Below are 22,954 nucleotides of genomic sequence, written 5' to 3'. Positions count from 1 at the left end.
TAAATAAATAAATCCATGGGCCATCTTCCCACAGGGCAGGCAGAATGACCAGACACTCCTAAAGTTTTACACCAGCTTGAAATAAAGCCCGGATTTGGCTTCTGAGAGGTGCCGGCACACAGTGACCAAGGCAGGAAAGGGCAGGCAGGCAGTAGCACTCGTGTCATCCTGCCAGACCCTCCTCACTCTCCTTCCTTCGAGCCTTTCTTTCACAGACCGAGCTCCTCACCACTTCCTCAGTTAAAGCTCAAACACCGACCCCTTCGCTGCTTCCGAAACAGGAGAGGCCCAGCGCCCCGCGCCACCCCGAGCCCTCCCACGCCGAGGCAGAGGCCTTACCCAGCCCTGTGGCGGGCGGTGGGCCGGGGGCGTCGGGGGTCCCGGCGCTGCCCTCCCGGCCGCCCGGCTCCCACGCCTCGCTGCTCTCCGACGCCTCCGCGCCGGCTTCGCACGGCCCTTTCCGGCTGCCGGCCGCCTCGGGGCCGCAGCCCCTGCCCTCCTCCTCAGCCTTCACCGCAAACCACACCTTCAGCTGCTGGGCGCCGAGGCGGGCGCGCTCGCAGAGGCCGGGCACGTCCTCCTCCCGCAGCCCCCTGTGCTTCTCGTAGTAGTCCTCGAGCACCTCCCGGCTGGCGGGGCTGACCTCCACCAGCCCCGGGGGGAAAACCCCCCGCCGGTAGTTCTCATACCACTTCAGCTGCCCGTTCTTGTAGCCATAGCGGCTGTCCCCGAACCAGCGAATGACCTCGGCCCGCGGCAGGCCCGTCTGGGACACGATGGCGTCATACTCCTGGTTCGTGGGGCGCTGGGTCTGCACGAACATTTGCTTCAGCAGATGCCGCTGCTGGGCCGTTTTTTTGAAGTTCAGTTTGGTTTTGGGAGGGGTGGGCGGCCGGCTGGAGCTGCCGTCCCCCTTTTCATTTGCGCCGGTCCCCGGTACCTCGATTTTGCCGTTGGACTCGGTCACTCGCAGGTTTTTCAGGTTGATTTTGATGGGACTCACCTTCCTCTCCGCCGAGTTGGGGTTGCTGCCGGAGGCATCCACTGAGCCGTTTTCACTCGTGGCCCTCTGCTCATCCGAGGAGTCTTCCCCTTCCCCGCCGCCATTCTCTGCCTCTTCCTCCTCCTGTTGAGCCACCTCCTCCAGTTTCTTATTCTCCTCCGTCACCTTCTTCTTCCTCCTCTCCGAGAACCAGCTGTCGATCTCCCTCCGTGTCATCTTCGTTTCCCCCCTCAGGCGATTCACCTCTTCCTCCGCTGGAAGGGGATTTTGGGCAAAACTGCTCTCCAGGGCCTTCAGCTGCTCGGGCGCTCGCTCCTTGTACTTGGTTGGGGTGAAGTCGGGTGCCTGGTGCCACGACTGCCGCCGTGGTGGGTGGTGAGGAGCCGGCGTGGCCGCCGCCGCCGCGGGACCCAGCTCGGCTCCTCTGGGTGGGACGTCAAAGGTGATTTCGGGCAGGGAATCAAGAGCACTGTCTCCAGGGAAGATGGCCCGGCCGCCTCTCACGTTCCTGTAGTGGTACCTCCTGTCGCTGAACCATTTTCGGATCTCCTTGGTGGACAAGCCCGTGATCTTTGTCAGCCGCTCGACTTCAGCCTGGCCAGGGAACTGGTTTCTGCAGAAGCTGCCTTTGAGGGCTGAGAGCTGCTCGTGGGACTTCTTGTTTTTGTAGACGTTGGGATCCAGGAAGGTCTGTGAGGAGATGGCAGGGCAGGCGGTGAGCAGGGACTGGGCGCTGTTGACCACCTTGACCCCTGATGTGTTGCTGGAGCTCACGGTGCTGTGCTGCGCCGCCGGCTGCGGCTTGGGGACAGAAGTCACTGCCAAGGTGAAGGAGGAGCTGGTGCCCTTCAGCCCATTTGCCATGATGGGCTGCGTGACCAGCAGCCCCCCTGTCCCCTCTGGCTGCCCCACCACATGGCCTGGTAAAGTTGCCTGGATAAGATGGGGAACAGTCCCAGGATTTGCAACCAGGGGCGTGTTCAACACTGTAATGGTGGGTTGTGGCACAGACTGAATAACAGTGTTGAACATCTTCTTCCTGGCATCTTCAATCTCCTCTGGTGACCAGCTGATGCCCTGCTTCAGCCTCTGGGCAGTGAACCAGATCTTCAGCTGCTCTTCTGGGTACTTGGTCACCACGGTCAAGTAGCAGAGCTCAGCTTTGGTGGGGTAGGGGAACTTGTTGAAAGAGTTTTTCAGGAAGCTGTTGGAGTCCATGGCAGCATTGTATGTGGGAATGCTGCTCAGTGGGATCATCACCTTGGGAAGAGACTTGGATGTAGGGAGCTGCTGATGCAACGGGGGCGGCTGCTGCTGCAGCGACACAAGTTGTGCAACACCCGCCTGCAGAACAGGCACGTTTCCTATGATGGAGCCATTCACTATGTGGGATGACTTTGTTGAACTTGCAGTGGGCTGGCTGACTGGCACAGACCCATTTGGGAATGAATGTTCTCCATCCTTCACCTCTGACTCACCGCCCAACTGACTCGACACGTTCTCCTTCAGTGTGTGAATTTTTTTGGCCTCGGGTTTACCCTTCATTATCTTCATGATAGGGGTTTTGGTAATGATAATTTCAGACTGGCCATCCGCCCCTTCCTCAGGGACCTCTCCCTGCAGCTCATGGCTGCTGGTGGCCTCACAGAGACTTTGCTCCACAGTTGTACGACTGTCCTGCTTCACCAGCCTCCAGACAAAGCTGGTCTCGCCGGCGTGCGACTCGGCGTTGTGGTGCGAGAGCCCTTCGTGGCTGTTGGCCAGGAAGCTGCACCCGACACAGGCGAACGCGGGGTCTTTGCTAAAGTCTGAGTGCTCAGAGTCCAAGTGCCCGAAGAACTGGTGAAGGTCTTGAGATCCAAAGTCACAAGGCTTGCAGATATAAGTGTCACCGTCGGCAATGCCGCGGTGCCCGTTGGACAAAGCTCCATTGTTACTGGTGCTGGCCCCAGCATCACTCGCTGCTGGTCCTTCTGCAGGAGCCTCTGCTTGTGTTCCTTCACGATCATCTTCTCCAGCATCCTGTTCGGTCTCCTGAAGCACCAGTGTTTTTACTGGTATCATGCAGGGAGTTGTGGATTTCCTTTTGCTAGCCATTGCTACAATTGATCCAGAGGACTATTTTTCTTTCATTTAAATGAAATTCAGATTTAGAAAGCGCTATTGCAAGTGCTCTGTGATCCAGATTCCAGCAAGCTCATGATGTCCCAAGGAGCTGTTGACAAATGTTCATATTTGCCACTGAACCTGAGGATAAGGAGAGGGAAGAGGGGTTAGTTCCCTTGGTATTAGACAAAGCATGACTGCTCTGGTATTTAACTGCTTCATTCAAAAAATAATTTTTCTTTTTTCATTGAAAAAAATCCAACTTGACCTTAGATTTACTGTATTTTCACACCTAGACCTGTGAATTGTATGCTTCAAACCCAACACGCAAACATGCCACTTTTACAGCCCACATCAAATTCTCATTTAAGGAGGAAAACCATTGAATTTACCCCTCATTCTGCCCTGTCAAGACCAATCCTTGGTGTTTCAGCAGGGAGAGCAGTACCTAGGCTCCCTGTGTGCCCAGGTCCCAGCTCAGCCTCATGCAGGAGGTGACACCAGGCAGGCTCACCTGGGAAAGCTGCCTGCTTTCCATCACAAAAAAAGCATGAAAAATGCACATATTCCCCACAGATCATTTCAATTTCTTCAAAATCAGCATTTTCCATCCATACCATTGGGAAGTTTCTCGCCAGCTCAGAGCACTGTGCCCGTGCCAAGAGTCTCTGCAGACACCCAGAGCTGCTGCAGGGGGCGAGGAGGCTGAGGTATTTTAGCCCTTCGAGCTCAGCAAGCCTGCAAAGCATTTGGGAGATGCCCTTCCCATGCTGTGGACACTTCATCACTGTTCCAACAACATCTGTGAGTCCTTGTCTGGAGCCACAAGACAAGGTAAAGGCCCCAAGGCTCAGGAGCAGCATCACAATGTTCCTGGCTCCCAGCCTTTCCCTCCCACCACTCGGCAGCTTTTGGCAGCCACACCACCCAGTGCACTGGGGTATTCCCTAACAAAGTGTAATTTCTGCTCAGTGTGAGCCCATCTCGCTGGGATTGCTCTAGCCTGGGATTTGTTACATTTAAAACCAAAACCGAACAAAAATAAGCAAAACCCAACCAAGCTATCAACAATGACTTTTTTGCTTTATTTTTTCTTTTCCTCCTCTGAAGCTAAAGCAGAGCTTGAAGTGCTCCAGCCCCTGGAAGGCCAGGGCTGGCTGAGGCATTAGCCACAACCTTATTCCTGGCCTGATAGAGCTTTCCTACTTGCACAGCAAATGCTCTGTGCCTGAGATCATGACCCCAGGGCAGTAAAGCTGCTGTAGCTGGCACCAGCAGTCATTTGCCTGGTGACACTCCTCTGTCAACCTTTTCTACAGCAACTCTGCTTTTTTTTTTTCCTCTTCAGCAGAGGGATAAAATGGTATTTTTCCAGACTGTAAGGTCACTTGGAAGCATATGGATGCACCGATTCATATTACAAAGACTCTGTGCCAGATTTCGCTGAGATTTACAGTAACAGCAACTGAGCTTTATAAAAACACTCGTAAAAACTTGAACTTTAAAAAAAAAAAAAAGACTTACCATCCTATGAGATGACTCACAGAGGTAATTCCTATCAGTTACAGCAGTTGTGCACCAGCAGCTTTCTCAGATCAGATATTTGGAGCAGATCTCATGCACTGAGAAATGCAGATCAGGCAAATGGTTTGGTGGTGCTTATGCAATACCTCCTGTGCTTAGTTTTCTTGGTAGTTTTTAGAACAGAGGAATGAAAGATCCTCATGCAAAAAAAAAGAAAAAAAAAATTCAAATGAAGGAAGTTCAATTTCAAATGACCTCCCTAACTTTATTAGATTTTTTTTTTAAAAAGCTTGTTCTGAAAGCTGACATCATTTTTTCCAAACAGGAGAGCCTGGATGGCTGGCTCTGGCCTCAGCAACTCTCAGGCACCGTTTGAAAGACTGACGGGAAAACGTAACTTCCCGTTAATGTGGGCTGATCTGAGATTACAAAACAGTCCTGTAAATAGTGTTAGTCATCACTGAACTTGGCATCAGAAAAGACTGCTTGCTATGCTAAGGCATCATGAAGAGCTAGAAGTTATAACTTTAAAAAAAAAAAAAGAAATGTAAATAAAACGGGTTTGAAAGTGAGCTGTATTTAGCCAGTGTGGACTGCACATCTCAATACCTGCTTTATGTCACTCTCATCCCACCTTCTCATGGTTAGCCCTGCCCTCTGCAGAGGGCCAGAAAGTTATTCATTAACATTAGCAAGTGGAATATTTGGATGATTATGAATGGACTGTGCTATTCAGAGGGGAACAGCATCCATTTGACACCAATCCCGAGATCCTCATTTTTGATGCTAAGTTAAACATTACACAGTCTAGCAGGCTGTGATGACCTTTCCAAGTCGAGTCAATTAGGGAAAAAGCATAAGATCAGCCTGAAGGTACAAAATACAGCTTTAAAGGCTGAGAGGAGTTTGATGTCAGGAAAGCAATGCTAAAAGGGAATACTTTCTTCATTTTATCCTGCAGCTTTAACACAGGGAGAAGCTGCTGGGCCCTCTGTAAGCTTTTTTCTTTCCAGCAAACCCCAGAGTGTCCATTACTGAGACAGCTCCAGTCCCTAACAGATCTGACCCAGTGTTTATGGAGTCTCCAGATATCAAAAAGACGATTTTTATCTCTCAACAGAGTAAATTTGATACAAAGCAACGGCGACACACAAAGACCCCCATTGTGCCGCGTTAACAAAGTGCCTCTCCCAAGCACTCCATCGCTATTATTTTGGGTAAATGTGAATGGTCTGACCCACCTACAGAGAACCTAAAAGCTCTGCATTTCATTTACCAGCACATTTGCATCAAACTCTGTGCTCTCTCCAACAACTTTCCTTAAAAATGCAATCAAAGCAGCCCCAGCCACCACAGCTCTCCTGCGGGGCTCCAATATTAATGCCACCTGAGAACACAGATTGCAAATTTTAGCTGGAAGTGAATCACAGTGGCAATTTACTGGGGAAAAAAAAAAATTAATCAAGTGTTCTGTTTGTCCATTTCATTTCCATGGAACAGTTGCATAACCACATGTTGGGAGCATGTTTTATTCACTGCTCACCTTCTGGAATGCACTTAATACTTTAATACACCACTAATATATAACAAAATGGATAATTCACTGGTTTCTCCCTCATTAAAGTGAGACTGTTTAATAGATAGGGTAAATTAATGGCAGCAAAAATAATAAATTGAAAAAGACCCTTACAACTGATCTCAGTGCATATATCACCACTGCAGATGCCTCACACCCATCTGCACAGCCATGAGTGAAGAATTCTATTTCCTATGTATTATTTTATGATTAACTGGAACAAAGAGACAAAGCTAAATGGAAGAGCTACCTGGAGCCAGGAAGACAAAGTTATTGTACTTAAATTACTGGTTTCTATTTCATTTGTACCTATTAATTTCATTGTGAGGTAGCAGAGTAAGCAGGTCAAATGTCCAGTACACCTAAACCATCCCTGCTGCTGGAAATTTAAGGGTAAACTGACTTAAAGCAGAGTAAAACAATTTTTTTCCCAGTGATGCTCACAGAAACTAAGGCTGGAGGGAAAGGTTGCAGTTCCAGGTACAAAACCAACCCTCTGCAGAGCAGCTTTGCCTCTGCTGGGGGAAACAATGCCCAGACCAGTCACAGTGAGCTCTGCAATAGCAGAAAATTTACTTCTGCAGCGATTAACAAAGGGAGGTTTCGAAATCTGCACTGCTGAGTATGAACTTTCAGCTTTTTCCAGCTTGGCTGGATATAACTGGTTTGGTTTTAAATGTTTCACTGAATTAACGAGTTGGGTTGTTAATACAAAACATTCACTGCATGCAGTGCCAAGGTCCCCAGTTAGAAGATTAATTTTTTGTGACCTTTTACAAACCTCGCCTAGAAACAGCAACCAGAAAACCCAGCAGGCAGCAGCACCAGCCAGGACACGGCAGCTCCAGCCCCACTGCCCAGGCACAGGAACACAGGGACAGCTGCCCTCCCCTGCCCCCAGCCCTGCCAGCTCCTGGGTGCCAACGCTGACACCAGGGACAAAACTCCATGGGGACACAAAGGATGGCTGCATGTTCTCTCAGCTCTGGGGCTCTGCTGAAGAGGGAATCCTCCGTTAAAATAAAATTAAATTAATAAAAAATTAGATTTTGAAAAATCAGCACCAAAATAGAAGTAAAATAACAGTTTTCTCAACACTTTCAGTGCCTGCTAGGCAGGCAGACAGGCTCCCCAGGTCAAAGTTAATGTTTCTGTCTCATATGGAGCCAAGCACAATATTGGCACTTTAAATAAAAGCGGTTTGTTGTTAAGTTGAAGCTCTGCAGACCCCAGCTGATAGCATCATCCGAAGGGAAAGAGAAGAAATCAAAGGAGGAAAAAAAGTTGATGTTTTTGAGTTTTTGCCTCTCCCCTTCAGGCTCTACCTCCAGCTAGGGTCAGAAGCTGCAGTGCTGTCTTTGGGAGTTCCAGATGACTTCCCAGTCACATTGTAATTAACCAGGCCATTAAATAAATTAAATTTATCATTAAATAAATGATCCCTGTGGCCAGCACCATCAACCCAAACCTGAGGGCTGAGCCCCCACAAACATCCCACTGTGTTTGACAGCAGATCCCCCCTGCATGACAGGCACCCAGTTTGCCCTTGGAGCCAGCTCAGCAGCCTGGGACTGGGTGCATTTACTGTGGTGCTGGGGAAGGGAGGATAAACAGGTCCATGTATTTGGGGTAAAGACCCATGGCCACCGTGTCGCCAGCCAGGGCAGACCTGGGATTCTTCCTCTTTGGCAGGGCATTAACGTTCCTTCTGCTTTTGCAGTCCATTCATGAGGGGTCATGTAGGAGTTTCACCAGTTTGAATTATTTATGGCTGAAACATGCCCAGTGGGGGCTGCTGCTAATCCATCCCTGGGACATCCCAGCAAAGACCTCTCCAGGTCATATCCCTGTAATTCGATACGAACAGCCAGCAGGGACACATCACCTCTCCAGAGGAACTTCCATGGTGTGGGTGGGACCTCTCAGCCAGCTGTACCAGCATGGCTCTGAAGGAGGAGAAAGGGTAAGATTTGGCAGGGCTGAGCTCCTCTGTTCCTGCTCTGCAGTTGTGCATCCCATCCCAGCTAGCTGAGTCCAGCATCCTCACTGAGTAACTCTGCAAAGGCTGCAGCTGTGAGGAAGTCACAGGATGGGAACATCTCCAGCAGCCTAAAAATGCCAGCAGCAGAGCATCACCCTGGCTGCTGGCACACATCCCCATGCCATGCCCTTGCACCTGGAAGTAGCATCTGCCACCCAAAGCCTGGTTCATAACCCAGACCAAAGTCATGACACACTTAATTCTTTTGGGGTTTAACCCCATTCAGGACTGCAAGCTCATCAATGAGCAATTAGTGAGATTTTCCCCTCCAGAGCAGACTGATACTACACTAACTCTGCAAGCACTCAATCCTCAGGTGATCCTAACACGAACAAGCAGAGCCACCAGCAACACAATAACCACAGCCCCAGAGAGGCCACGCTGGCAAGAAAAGCTCTTCACATCTTATTATTTCACGCTGCACAAATGTACAAACGCACGCACAAACTTCAGCAGTTTTGAGCTTCAAGCAGCATCACAGTCAACGTTTGTACTAAGGAACAATTTCTCTTTATGCCAACTGGTCAGGGTGCTTTGTAGCTTAAGCCTGGCTTTGAAACCGCGGGTACAGTCTAAATGCAGTGGGAGCCGGTTGACCGAACAATCGTATTCATTCTCCATTCCTTGGCAGGCCTAGAGCAGAAAAGCGTCTTTTCCATTTACACCAGTTAAACAGAGCTATTCATTAAAATTTCACCCTTCTCCGAACTGCTGGACTTCTCCATTAAAAACCTGCCTTTAAGAGAAGCCCTCTCCCCTCTGCCCCACAGGGCTCCTCATCCCCCTGTCTCAAGTAGCCACCCATTTCCGAGCTGTGTGTTTGGATTGCTCTTGTGTTGTAACAGCAGCACCTCTCCTGTGTGTTGGTATCTGGGCAGAGGCTGCCTCAGCACTTGGGGACTAAGGGCAATTATCTCTGCTTTGCTTTTATGCTTTTATTTATTATTTTTTTTTCCCCAGACAAGCACAATCTGAGCAAGATGGAAGGTTAGAAAGAGCCAGCTGAAACAGAACACGATTAGAGTATAAAAATAGGTCACTGGGATAATATAACCTTTAGACTATTGGCAATGTGCCCCCCTTAGAGACAAGCCTGTGTGCTATATTTCAGGAGAATGTGAGGAATAAAAAACAACCACCACGACACACATCAAAACAAAACCACTGATCATCCCTCGGAGCTTTGCGTGCTTCTGTTTGAACATCACTAACATTAATTCACTCCTTTTCCTCTGCCCTCATCCATTTGATTGAGCACAAAATAAATGTTATGTAATCATACCATTAACATCTTCCAAAAAAGTAATAATCTCTTTTGGCACAGAGGCTTCATTACAGATTTGCTCCGCATTGCACTACCTTAGCAGGGTTCACAGTTCCAGCATCCCAGGGACCCACCTCCATAGCTTCAATCCTCACATTTTGTCCAGGCTGCAAATCATTCTCAGCATTCCCCCAAAGCAAAAGGCCCAACAGACAGATAAGCACATCTCGACAGAGCCAGCTCTGAGGTTAGCACTACCAGCAGAGGACACCAGATAGCATTAATGGAGCTTCAAGAAGTCCCTCAGCTCATCAGTATCTGGGTGTCCCATCACCTCACACTCAGCTGGTGACTGCCAGCAGCTTGGTTTGTGCCTGGACAGGACAGTATGACCATGCTTGTAAACACTGGAAGTTCCCATTTCAGCCCCTCATGCTTTCTCTAGGATGTTTAATCTTTGCTTGCATTGTCAGGGATTTGTCTGTGATTTGATCTGAAACACAGGCACCTCAAACAGCCCCTCACATGTCTGTTATATCCTGCCACACCACCTTCAGATGTGCCAAACGCCTCATGATCCCACCCTCAGAGCTCCTTGTCAAGCATCACCATTTCTGTAGGACAAGCCCAGCTCTGGCAGACACAGCCCTTCAGAATGTATGTGAAGATGAATAGGTTACACCTAAAATACACTTTGTGTTTTTATTATCTGAAATTGCTGAACTGGCTCAAAGACAAAAATCTACTGGGGAGCTCAGAACAATGAATACCAGAGGTAGAACTTTGTCCATGTCAAATTTCCGACAAGGATATTTGAGACTTTTAAATCAGCAGGGAAGGCTGAGCTGGTGAGGAGCCCACAGGCTGTGAGCACCCACAGAGCCACAGCCCCACTGTGCTCTCAGTGCTGCTACAGCCTGCCCCTTCCCAAGGAATCATCCTGGGGAGCCCACCTTTCTGATGTACCCCTGCTCCCAACCCCACTGCCAGGCTTGCATATCACCTCCATACGGGTGACCTTAATCGAGGGGCCATCACCCCAAATTTGGGAACCACAGCCCTAATGCGAGCACAACATTTACTGTTAAAAGAAAACCAGTGTCAGCTTTTATACCAGCACCAAAATGATCCCACTGCAGACACAAACCCAAAAGCCTGTCACACAGGTTTCTCACCGAGCATCCAAGTCCCCTGTGGAATGGAGAACCGCTTGCTGAAGCCAGGCTGATCACCAGTTACCGAGCAGCCGCATAAGGGACAGACCCGCAGCAATTCCAGGGAAGTAAAGAGTGCCCAGAGCTTTAAAACAAGATGTGGGTGGGAAGGACTAAACCAAGCTACTAAACAGTACCAGAGGCGCTGGAGCTGATCATCTGCAGCACAGCCTGATGACTACAAGTGCTGCAGCCCCTTCCCAGCTGAGCATTTTCAGATTACTTCATCCCCGTGCCCTTTTGCAATATGCAGCTTTGAGAGCTGCGTTACGTCCTGGCTCAGCCTCATCTCCCATTCCTCCACTTACAGTTGCTATAACCAAAAAGAAAACTGCAAAATACTTTGTCTGAAAGCAAAGAAACAGGGTTTGACAGGTTGGGATCGTGGATTATTTTTTTCCATCCCCATGGATTCTGCCTCAGAGTCGTCCTTTCAAACCTTGCGCGCAGCCGATGGCTTTTGCAGCTTATTGAGCCCGCTGGTTTATGGCAATGTTTTTCTGCTCACTGAACTGGCTCATTCTTTCAGCAGAACAAACTGTTCCACGTTGAGGCAGGAGTTGGCTGTGTTTTAACAAAGGATTTTTCCCTTCTGACAGTGTTTTGCAAAAGACCCAAAAAAAGGAGTTTGGAGCCAAGTTACAAAAGGTCAGGAGAGGCGAGTCAAGCACTGGGTGTAGTTCCTGTATGTCACAGCCAGACAAGGAAATGGGTGGGGAGAAAAGGAATGGCACTTTGAGCTGCAATTATATGTATAAAGTGATATTAATGAGGAATGGGCTTTTAAATGAGGATGACAAGCATGCAGGCACTGTAATTTTTGCTGTACAACAGCAGGCTTGTTAGGTAGGCTGAGGCCTCCACAATCATTTATCCATGTGAAGCATGCATTTGAGAGAGTTCAAGTAGCACTAGGAGTGAGAAAAAGGCAGTCTTATTTGCTTCCCCTCCCCAAGCTGATTTCAAGGAGCTACCGCACTCTCATCTCCCGTCAGCCAAATGAATATTCAAAAGGCTTTTGCCAAGCCAGCGCCAGTCAATCAGGGAAACAATGCTGCAGGGGAAAAAAACGCCTGGGCTGAGAGACCTGTGTGAGACGGGCACCTTGTTCCTCACCACGGCTCTGCTTTAGCATCCAAACCTTTAATGTGGTGCACGGTGCTCCTGCCAGGTCTGCTGCTCTGCCTGCTCCATCCCTGCCACCCCACAGGACAGCAGGGCTACAGCACAGCTGCTGGATGGAGGATGAGCATCCCGAGCCAGGGTGCTGCAAGCGGGGAAACATCCCAGGATTGTGGTCCAGCAACACAGCCCTCCTGAGCGAGTTGGTGGTGGATGTTCCCCCTCTTCTGCTACAAATGTTTTCTGCATGGGATGGGCAGGTTCCTGGTGAGGCCTCAGCCCCTGCTCAGCAGCAGCAGCTGGTAGGAATTGGGTCTTTCCGCTCTGTGCACTGTACATGGGACAAGCCAGGATGGACAACTCCGGCCTTGCAGATGTTGGGAGGAGGGAGCCAAGGGGATCTGCAGAGGTTGACAGTATGTCATGCCTAATACTCAAGCTTTTCCAGGCCTCAGAGGATCCCTGAATAGAAAGAAACCACCCACCACTGGAACACAGCCACTTTTGTGGCTGGAAGGGGCAGATGTTCAACCCCATACAACAATGCAACACAACAGTTGAGGCTGTAAGTGAAGAATGCTGCATCCACTTAAAACTGAAGAGGGAAATTCGGGACACCATCTAATTCTAGAACTACCATTTGGTCCTGGTACTTAAAGTTCACATACCTACTCTGCAAGAGTGGCACAGGGTTTTCTTGCATTGCCTTAAATAGGCAATATCCTGGATTAAAGCACTGAACCACAAGAACTTCAGAAGCATATGGTTAGACTGGCAAGTGCTCAGCTCCTTCAGCTGGAAAACCAGTTCCCAAATAAGTTCAGTTCCTTTTTAGCACCTACATAAGTGACAGAGTTCCAGAAGTCCCAACTGGACAGCACGGGACAGGCCCTGCTGGCATAGAGAAGAGCAGACCATTGAGAGCTCAGTATCTCTGACAGCCAAACCCTTTGCTGAGAGGAACCTGGGGAGAAGCTGCATTTCACAAATCCTGCTCACCACAGCCAGCATCAAACCCTACACCACTCAATTGCCAAGAAGAGCTTGGCATGGAGAACATCATGCCTAGCACCACACCCTCATTCACTGACCCCCAAGAGTTCCCATGCAACAACCTTCTCCCTTTCTCTGAAACACCGTGTCTTTTAGGATTAATAGCAAGAGAAAAACAGATTTCAGACTTGATTTATCTCTGGGCAAAATCTGGACATCTGGATCACAGTCATTTGCTCCCTGGTTAGAAACTGTATTTGTTCAAAACCATTTGTCAAGACAGTCTGGACAGAACTCAGAGACACAGAACAAAGTTCAAGGGTTATTTGTGATATGAACTGTGCCAGTCAGGACTCTCCTCTTCCTCCAGCTGTTTAGTGATACTTGGAATAGATTTGCCTTACTGGAGAGTCAATTATTTTTCAGTTGAAAACTCACCATCCTCTAGATCAGCTGTGAGCTGAAAGCATCCCAGTTATTTACTGCTGGAAGCTAAAGGAATTTCCTTACTCTCAGAAGACAGACATTTAAAATTAGTTTCAAGTTCAGTCATGATAAACAAATCACATTCTCCTCCCTTCCCTCTCCTGTTTTATTTTGTTTTTGTTGTTTTTTATTTTTTAATTGGATTTTTTTGGGGGGGTGGGGCGAGTGGGAATTGGTTGGTTGAGGTTTTTTTGGTTGTTGTTTGTTTTTTCAATCAGCCTTTTCCTTAGCTGCTCTTTGCAAATCCTTATTTAAAAACTCATTCACAAGGATGCAGGGGAACTACAGACATCTTCTGAGAGAAAACAGCAAAGCCAGATCCCTGATTTCAGAGCTTTCCCTTTGACATTTGATTCCCTGAGAACCTCATTAAAAAGAAAAAAACCACCATGTATTTAGGTTTTTTTACACTTCCTATGAAGAGCAAAAGGTTGGGAACTGGGATGGGGGCTCAGGACTTGAGCTTTCTGCTGAAAACCAAGATGAGCCCACTCCACCTACCCTGCCCAAAAGCTGGGGTTGCAAACAGCTCCCAGCAGACTGATGAAGAACACAAAAGGTGTTTTAAATCGATATGACAGTGCAACTAAAGGGTTTGGGGTTTTGGACTGAGTCCTGCAAGCCTGAATTCATTTGTACCTTGTGGAGCACAAGGCCTTGATACAAGGAGATTCTTTTAAAAATTCAGGCGTGCTGGGAGAATTGCCTCCTTGCCATGTTTTAGTGAGTCTGTACATGAACTGCCAGCAATTACTAAGCTTCTACTCTGTATTCAAAGCTCTATACAATGGAGTTTATTATTTTTAATCCTTTCAGACATCAATGTAGCAAACTTGACAGAGCTATTTGGAAGATTAAGATACAAACACCACCATATTATTCAATTTAGCTCCAACACTGAACACTTATTTCTGTAAAGAATCACAGCTAATATATTGCCAACTGCCAACAGAGACAAACACTTAAAGCTTTAAGTCACACTGCAGCATGGTCTTATAAATCAAATTTAAGATACAAGAAGAGGGAAATTACTATCATTATGCAAGTACAGCCCAATTACCACCAACCGATAGCAAACCTATCCTCAGGTCTTGGCCACAGGCTTCAAAAATCCACCCCTGGAAATGACAGCCCACAGAAATCCTCACTTTCTGCGCATGCAGCCGGGTGTGAACCTACCAGTACATCTCCAATAGCTGTATTAGATACTTTTCTAAGTATGTTATATGTTCATAAGTGTGCAAAGAGACTTTGTTACCACCTCACCGCTGCAGTTCACAGTGGGGAGCTCACTAATAGCTGCTCTATTCGCCAAATCAGAGCTGCAGACAGGTGACAAAGGGGAGTGATGAGAGAAAACAAAAAGGATTTGTGCCTGTTTTCTATCATTACAGTGCTCACAGGAGAGCTGACTGCTGCATTTTGCCCTCCTGAAACCATCCCACCCTTCACAAACAATTGCATGAACTTAGGTTAGATGGGGTGCAGAAATAGCAAAGGGGAACAACATCCTTCATGGAAAAGAGGGAATGAAATGAAATAAGAGTCAATATTAAAAAAAAAAAAATCAGTTTGCCATATGAAGACTGTCATTTCCTTAGAGGTGACTTAACCTGAAGCCTTTGGAGAAAATCCATCTGTTGCAAATTTAAAATTTCCCAGTCCTTCAAATGAACATGAAAAAGTTCTCGTTGCAAAGTGTCCCATGAATAAGGGAAATATTTCTGGTTTATACCAAAGGCATCACAGACTATGTCATAACTTCAGCAAGACAAATCAAGAATCCTTCCTAGCTTTTCAGAAAAAATGAAGGGTGATCTCATAATACCAGTCTAAAACATTCATTATCCTCATTAGGGTAAAGGGCACAGAAACATCATTAACTCTGTTTCATAGCACTAAGAAAACAGCAGGATAAAGTAAACTGCAGGGGTCAGCACAGGGGACAGTAGGTGAAAACATCCATGCTGTGTCAGCAGGCAGCATGCAAACACAGGAATGGGGATGACTGACTGGTAATGCCATGATGGAGCATTTCATTTCTAGGCCAGCAGCCCAAATCACAGTCAGCTTAGGAGAACATGGTCCTCCAGGCACATGCCCTCTTCTTTGGGCTAGGAGTGAACAGAGTTGGGAACATTTCAATGATACTGCATCAAAATGACAGCGTGTCACACTGGGTACAGCTCAGGACAGCGGGAACTCCCTCGGTGCACAAGCCCATAACACCCGCCAGCAGAGGATTAAGGGAATGGATGCCTCCCATGTCAGGGCAGCCAGGGGACAGTGCTCACACTCTGCAGGACTCATCCCTGATCCCTCAGGAGCACACATGTTTTGCAAAAGACCCAATTTCTCAGCTCCTCAGAGAAACCCCAGAGAGCAGCACCCTCGTGATGAATTCCACAAGCTGTCAGATTGAGCTGCTTCCCAAAGGGACAGCAGCGAGCAGCAGGGCTCCTTCACTGAGCTGGCCATGGATTACTGCTGTAACACTGCACATACATTCCAGGGATAGCTGGGAAAGTGGTTGGCAGCACTGTCCAAAGCACTGCAGAGCTGCACTGCCACCGCGTCTGGGGTTCTTCTGGACCATCTGTTTTCACATCAAAAGCAATCAGCAACCATAAGGGCAACGTGCAAAATTCACAGCCAGCTGCTCCTATCCATACCCTTCATCCTCTCCACCCTTCTAAAATCTGGCCCAAGTCTCATCACCTGCAAGTGCTGGTGAGTGCTGAGAAGCTGCTAGTGCGGGAGACACCCTCACTGTTTAAATGACTCAAGCTGCAATCTTGGGCAAGTCCCATGGGATGGCAGCTCCCTGTCTGTGCCATCTTCAGGTAACAGTCACTTGCCATCCCCCAGAATACATCAGTGCTCTGAAACCATTCACCAGGGTGCAGCTCTATTAAGAAATTGCTGCCAGCCTCCTCCTTGACGCCTGGCATCTTCCCCACATCCCTCCCTTCCTCGGTCAGTAGTTATTTCCACGGCCTTTTAGAAGTTCCCAAGACACGTGTGCAAAGCCTCTCCTCAGAGCTCCAAGATCCTCCAACAGACAACCCTGAAGACTTTTAGAAGTCACACATCCATGTGATCTTCCACACGTACCAGTCTGGAGCTCACCCTCCCCCCCACATAGAGTGGCTTGAACCAACTAAAAGTCTCACAAGTTGGGGGAAAATCCACGGCCTTAAATGTTTCTTGGCCCAGCAGGAAGATCATACAAACCACAAAAGGGAAAAACAAGTGGGTTAGACAGCAGAAATGCTTAATGATACCACATCCTGTGCAATGAGAATTCAATTTCTTCCCTTTCACTAGTGTCAGGAGTGCTGTTCAAGATGGTTTTCCTCCTAGTTACAGCCAGACCTACCTGTAGCCCGAGATTTACAAACCCTGGTCTAGAAGCAGCCCCAGCCTGTTGCTGTGCCCTGGAGGCCACATGCTGCTGTGCAGCCTTGCAGCATCCCAGCCAGCAGAACAGTAACTCAGAATACCTTGAAGGAGAAGGAGGCTGGGGTTTTGACTCTTGGGAAGAGAAGGATGGAGATGAAATCAAAACATCTGTCTGAAATGGATGGATTTTTCCAGCTGCTGGGCCATGCCTCTTGCACAGGTGATAGAAATTTCATACAATATACTCACACCAAAGATGGAAGAGTGGCCACAATTCACACTGCTGGTTCTCAACAGCCTACACAAGCCACTGGACCAGCTGTGTCACCAGAGGGAGATGACAGTATTTTTAACATTTCTGGATAGTCAGATACTCCCCAAGAGCATTTTCCCACCCACAAGGCCTGATTTTCTGCCACATCCCAAAGATGATCATTTCCATCCAAGCACAGCATCCCACACCAGCTGGAGCTCACTCACTGCCACAGGGTGGGAGTCTCAGGCCAGTGGCTCTCCCACATCCACCCCTGGATATGGCAAAGGGAAGAGAAGCTGCATGCCCCCAGGACAAAGGAGGCTCAGCATCACTCCTCAGCTCTGTTGTACCTGAAACAGAGGCAGCTCCCCCCTGGACAGCTGTCATGGGAGGGCTTCCCATAGCTTATCCCATGGGAATGGCAGGGAGCCTTCACAGCACCACACAGCAGCCAGCCAGCCTCCTGCTCCCCCCAGAAGTCTGCTATTCCAACCACGAGGTTTTTGCACATTTCAGGGATGCTGGAAAGCTTCTCCTGACGTTTAGGGAGTGGTCAGTGCTGTTACCCCACACTGGGAAGGAGCAGACAGGGAAGAAGCAGGGAGAGGTGAGATGATCTGCCTGAGGTCTGTCTACACATCGCTGTGAGGAGCAGGACCATGTGCCATCATCTTTGTCCCCAAAGCCATCTCCTCTCCTTTACATTCACCTGGGTTCAAAGCAGAAAGGCAGCACAGGAGCACCAGAAACCTGCTCTGCCCAAACTGGCCATCAATTTAAAGCTCAAGAACTGAGAGCAGTGCTAAGGAAGACTTTACAGCTCAAGGAGCAACCACTTTGCAGTGCAGTAATGCCAGGAGCCCCAGGACCCCATGGAACACATTGTCTAGGTACCTGTAAAACCCTTTCAATGGATCATCCTGTTGTGTTTTCCCCAGGAAAACAGAAGAGAGGCCCATGAGATGATCATGCTTCCTAGCACATCCAGGTCCTTCACACAGCAGCTATGGAAAAGGGTATGGACACCTTCCCACTGACACAGCTCCTGGCTGGAAGGGAAATGCTGTCACCAGTGTGTTACAGAAAGGGAAATGAGGCACAAAGCAATTCTAAATAACTCGCCCAAGGTCACAGGAAGCTTATAGAAAAGTCAGTAATTGAACTCAGGACTTGTGAGTCCCCAGTCTAGTTATTTATCAGAAATCACCATTTAATGGGTCACCTTTAGCCAGACACCCTCTTATTTTGCACTGCCACGGAATTATACTGGCAGAGGGAATTATTACAAGTTTCCCTTACAGCCCAACATGCTTAAAGGGCTGTTTTGGAAATAAAATTTGCAGCATGCTCAGCGTGCTGGAACAGACAGCTCCTCAGTGTTGCACAGAGCTGAACCACCAAAGTGATTATAAGGCTCCAGATCAAGCTGGGAAATAAGCTGGTTTTCCTCTGCAGTGAATCACTTTGTTTTAAGGGTAGCCTGCAGTCCACAGTTTGAAGGGTGGTGAGAACTCACCATTTCACCTTGGATCTGCATCTTCTTTCACAAATGCCTCTGACAACACAGAATATTGCAGCCTTAGCTCTGAGCCAGACACCCCAAAGCCTCTCCCTTTGCAGCAGGCCTCTCCTTGAACCTGATGCGCCCCCAGTTTGTGTTGGTACAAAACAATAGAATGGACTTTATCCAGACTTCCCCAGACCACAGGCACAGTTCTTTCCCTTCATAAAGAAAACCTGTTCAAGCATACCCCAGTCCATTCACAGAGACTGGACACAGCCTCCACTGGAGCCTTCCACAGCCTCAGGGCACCCCTGCCAGACAGAGCTGGCTGAAGGCATCTCTGGGGCCTCCAACCTGGCTGCTCCTGGCAGTCTCCTGCTCTTGGGGAGGAGGAGGTGTTCCTCAGCTCAGCAGAGGAACAGCAGAGCCACTGCAGCACCACTGCACATCCCAAACCCCAGCACGGGGAGAAGCCCTGCAAAGGGGAACAGCAAACCCAAACCCTCCTGATACACAGATGTGGTTTATAACACAGCAGACAGAACCACATCTGTGGATATCTGCAGTGCTCAGATCCTTTTCAGCTGATGACAAATAGTGGAAGTGTTGGGCAATAGGTTTGGAAGGGGACACGCAGGACGGAATTTGCCTTTCACAAAATATAATGAGGGGCAAGAGTCAAAACTGTTAGTGTGGGGCTAGCCAAGAAGTTTATGCAGCATTTAGGCATCCAGTGGCTTCATCTTCCTGAGTACAAGCAATTTAATTTGTCACACTGATATTGTATACATGTCCTGAGCAAACAGGTCAGTAAGAAGTAAGAGTAGGAAGGGAAGAATGAGGGAAAAAGATGCAAGGGCATCTGGAAAACTCTGTCTGATCTGCAAGTTGGGAATCTTTACAGTTAGACATGATTACTGATTGGGGAGATAGGAAAAGGGCAGGTAAGAGAGGCTTCACAGCTCATGCTCAGGGCTACAGCTCCTGCCTAGGGACTGAGGGGCGCTGGTCAGTGCCAGCCCCCAGCCATCACCTTCCTGGGGAGCACCAACACTGCCAGCTTAACAGAAAGAGAGAAAAGATAAAAAGAGAGAGCTTCACCTCTTCCAAGGCTCTGCTACAGAAAGAAACCCCATGTGCTACCAAATTACGTAGACAAAGGGCAATCCTGTTTTGCAAAGCCTTTGTGTAGGGAATTCTTTCAGCTCTACTGCAGACTTGCAAGTGAACGAAACTCTTGTGAAACATTTACCTCTCAGGGTGAGGAAATGAAATCTCTTTTCCCCTTCTGTTCTTCACTGGCAGAGCAGAGGCTCTGGGTGGAAGGGCTGTACGAGTGGGATAACCCTGTCCCAGCCCTTTCTGCTTTTAGGCTACTCACCACAAGTCCTTGCTGTCACTCCACACCATAAACCCCAGCGAGGAGCACGTCCAGAGCTGCAGCTTCACGCAGGACACCCAGTTTTGTGAAAGCACCTCCTGTTTTTCCTACCACAGGTCCTGTCTGCCCTAACACCGTCAGAACAGGGTGAACCCCTCAGCAAGAACCAGCTCAGCAGAAACACCTCCAGAGGGTTATTAGCAACAAGACCAAACTAGCAGCTGTGGGCCTGCAGATCCTTGGGCCCTAAACACAGGGCTGAAGAGGCGTGACATCAACTATGTCAAAAATTTGCTTGCTTTGAAATCCTACTCCTGCTTATTTATGTTACAGGAGTACCCAGAAGCCTCAGCCAAGCCCTACAGAGCTGGGGCTGGAGAAGTGCATTTGCACATGTAATGGCCATAGAATCACAGAATGGTTTGCACTGGAAGGGACCTTAAAGATCACCAGTCCAGCCCTGCTGCTATGGGCAGGGAGACCATCCACTACACCAGGCTGCACAAAGCCCCACATCTCCAGAGAGCCACGAGCAGCTCAGAGCTTTCACTAGAAATAACTCAGAGCCAGGTTGGAGGTGAGGAGCTGCTGTGGCAGGGCAGGGTACAGGAGACAGCCAGCACAAGGGCTGGGAAGCAAGCCAGCAGCCAGGCATCATGGACAGGGGTGTCCCTGGGGCTTCTCTAGTGCTCCCAGGGCAGAGCTGAGCTCTGCCTCCAGCAGCCAAAACACCCCATGAAAACGCTGCACACGGAGCTCTGCAACCCCCACAAGGATGCAGAGAAGGCTGTTAACCTAAACAGACAGGTCTGAGATTGATTCGCAGGAAGGATGAAATCAAGAGGCAAAAATAACATTTCCAACACACCAGTGACATAGCAAGCCCTTAATCCAAGGCACTATTTACAGGTCAAGAGCATTCCTTGCTGCTCTTACCTTCAGCTGCAAGGTCTGGGTCAGCAGCTGCCTTGGAGGAGCCTGTTTGAAGGTAACAGAGAGCCCAGGGAACAGCCAAGCCTAGGAACTGGGATTTGCAGGAGCAGATAAATAATTAAAGGGACAACTGAGCACAGCTCACTAGACTTTGCTTCACAATGCAAGCGCTGAATGTGAAAAACTCGAAACATTTCCTCCCCAAATGCATTAAACACCCATTTTACTATTTCAAAGTCTTTGACTTTCTCCAGCATCCAGATATTCACTTCCCAGCACTGCCAGAAATAGGGTCTTGTAAATAAAGTTTTACAAAAAAGGAAGGTTAACACACAGCATATTTTTCCCATTACTTCAATACATCCTGCGAGCTCTGCAAGCTTGGTAAAGAAAGAGTCTATTTAAAAATCTAGGGTGGGGAAGAATTAGCTCACCAAAACCATAAACAGATTTGCTTTGCACTTTCAGGCCAAGAGAAAAACAAGACAGGCCATGCGCATTATTGATGCACACAATGGCACAATCGTTTTAAAAACAAATTAATTGGGAGGGAGAGGACACCACAGGAGGGTGGGGGACAAGGAGGAGAGGAGAGAAAGGGACCAACTTCTGCAGCAAAGATCCTCAGTTTGGTTCTTAAAGCTCCCTCATAAGATACTGAAAAGCCTTTGTGGGCCGGCACAGGACCGTGGGGTTGCAGGGAGGATGGCACACTTTGCTACAAGGCCACAATCCATCTCTGGGTGCTGGCCCTTCCGTAATGAACAAAGTCTTCTTCTGCAGATGCAACACAAAGGAATTATTCTTATTTACCCAGACACCTTCCACACAAACCATCCACATCTGTTATGCTTTCTTTCTGTGGCAGATACTAAGGGATATAAAATTTAATGCCCTTCTCCCTGCTTTCCCTCCTAGGAGACCGACTCTGTTAACAAAGGCAAAGCGAAGCTACAAAAGCTTCACCCTCTTCCTCCAGCAAATTTTTCTGTTTATAATAGCCAGACAAGTAGAGAGACACAATGTTCACTGCATTTGCACAGTTACTGCCATAAGGAATTGAGGACCCACCTAGATGCAATTAATGGAGGGAACTTCAAGGAGGACAGCTCTCAGGGGGCTGAGGGTGCACGTGGATCCCAGCACATCACATGCTTCAGCAGGGTGCCTTAGTTTATTCCTACCAGTTTAACAGGCTGCAGAACTGGAAGTGTGTCAGGAAAGCTGCAGCAAACAGCATCAGTCCAGTCACTGTACTCCCAACACTGATTATTTAATAAAGTCTAGAAACAAGCAGTCTCCAGATGCGGCACAAGCTGGGTAGAAACCACTCTAGGGTTTGAAAAATCCCCATTTCCACGGGGACACTCATTTATCACACAGCCATGAATTGGGTGAACAAATTCCCTGCCAGTCTTCTCACTTATGTTCAACCATGGAGCTTACTTTTTCTACAAATAAAATGGCTTGGCTCTGCTATGAGACCCAATTTCTTCTTCAAAAGCCTGGAAGGGTGTAATGGAAAACTGGAGTGTTATTTCCAAGCACACTTCTTCCATCCACAGAAGCCAAAAGGAAAAAGCATCGCTCTCCTGACCCCTCATCCACACCATGGGACAGATGGATATTTATTAAGTTACATGGAAATAAAGTAAATCAGCGACTAGCACACAGTTAGAGGAGCCAGCCAGGAGAAAAGTACACACACACAGGCTATCTGAACTCTGTTTTGTTCAAGGAGTGATATCCAAAAGCAAGGAAAATAAAAATCTCCCCCTTCTCAGGGACACCTGGAAGCATAAACCAAGCTTGATCTGACCATAGAGCAGCCCCTGATCTCTAGGCAATGGAGCCAGTCACTGCAGGATCACTTCCCTCAGCCACCAGGCTGCAACAGCCTGCACAGAGATCTGTGTGATACACTGAACACAGCACATTTCCCTTCGAGGCTGCACAGAAAGCTCCACATCACACACAGTGCCCGAGGTGACAGCAGTGTCCTACCTGCATGAGGGACCATGTCCTGAGCCTGTCGTTCTCCTGCCCCTCCTCTGTGCTCACCCACATCTTTAAAGTGCCTGCAGTTGCCCCAGCAGCACCAGGATTCAGAGCTGGAAGAGAAGATATTGCACCAAAAATTACTGCTGAA

General features: G+C 48.4%; 1 protein-coding gene across 5 annotated transcripts in view; it reads right to left on the bottom strand.

The window, feature by feature from the left end:
- Nucleotides 1-22,954, bottom strand: part of ZHX3 (zinc fingers and homeoboxes 3) — a 46,661-nt gene that overhangs the window by 6,569 nt on the left and 17,138 nt on the right. For 2 of the 5 annotated variants that reach the window (XM_086853075.1, XM_086853076.1), the window contains exons 2-4: nucleotides 22,810-22,916; nucleotides 4,634-4,830; nucleotides 340-3,250 (exon numbers count right to left, since the gene is read on the bottom strand). In XM_086853075.1, the coding sequence (XP_086709201.1) occupies nucleotides 340-3,100 (2,761 nt within the window). In that variant the 5' untranslated portion in view covers nucleotides 3,101-3,250; nucleotides 4,634-4,830; nucleotides 22,810-22,916. The other 3 variants (XM_086853078.1, XM_086853074.1, XM_086853077.1) reach the window with 3 other exon arrangements.

This window comes from Cyanistes caeruleus, chromosome 16 (assembly GCF_971803275.1).
Source record: "Cyanistes caeruleus chromosome 16, bCyaCae1.hap1.1, whole genome shotgun sequence".
NCBI classification, from domain to species: domain Eukaryota; kingdom Metazoa; phylum Chordata; class Aves; order Passeriformes; family Paridae; genus Cyanistes; species Cyanistes caeruleus.
Note: the sequence above shows the minus strand (reverse complement) of the source record. Positions and strands in the feature narration are given on the sequence as shown.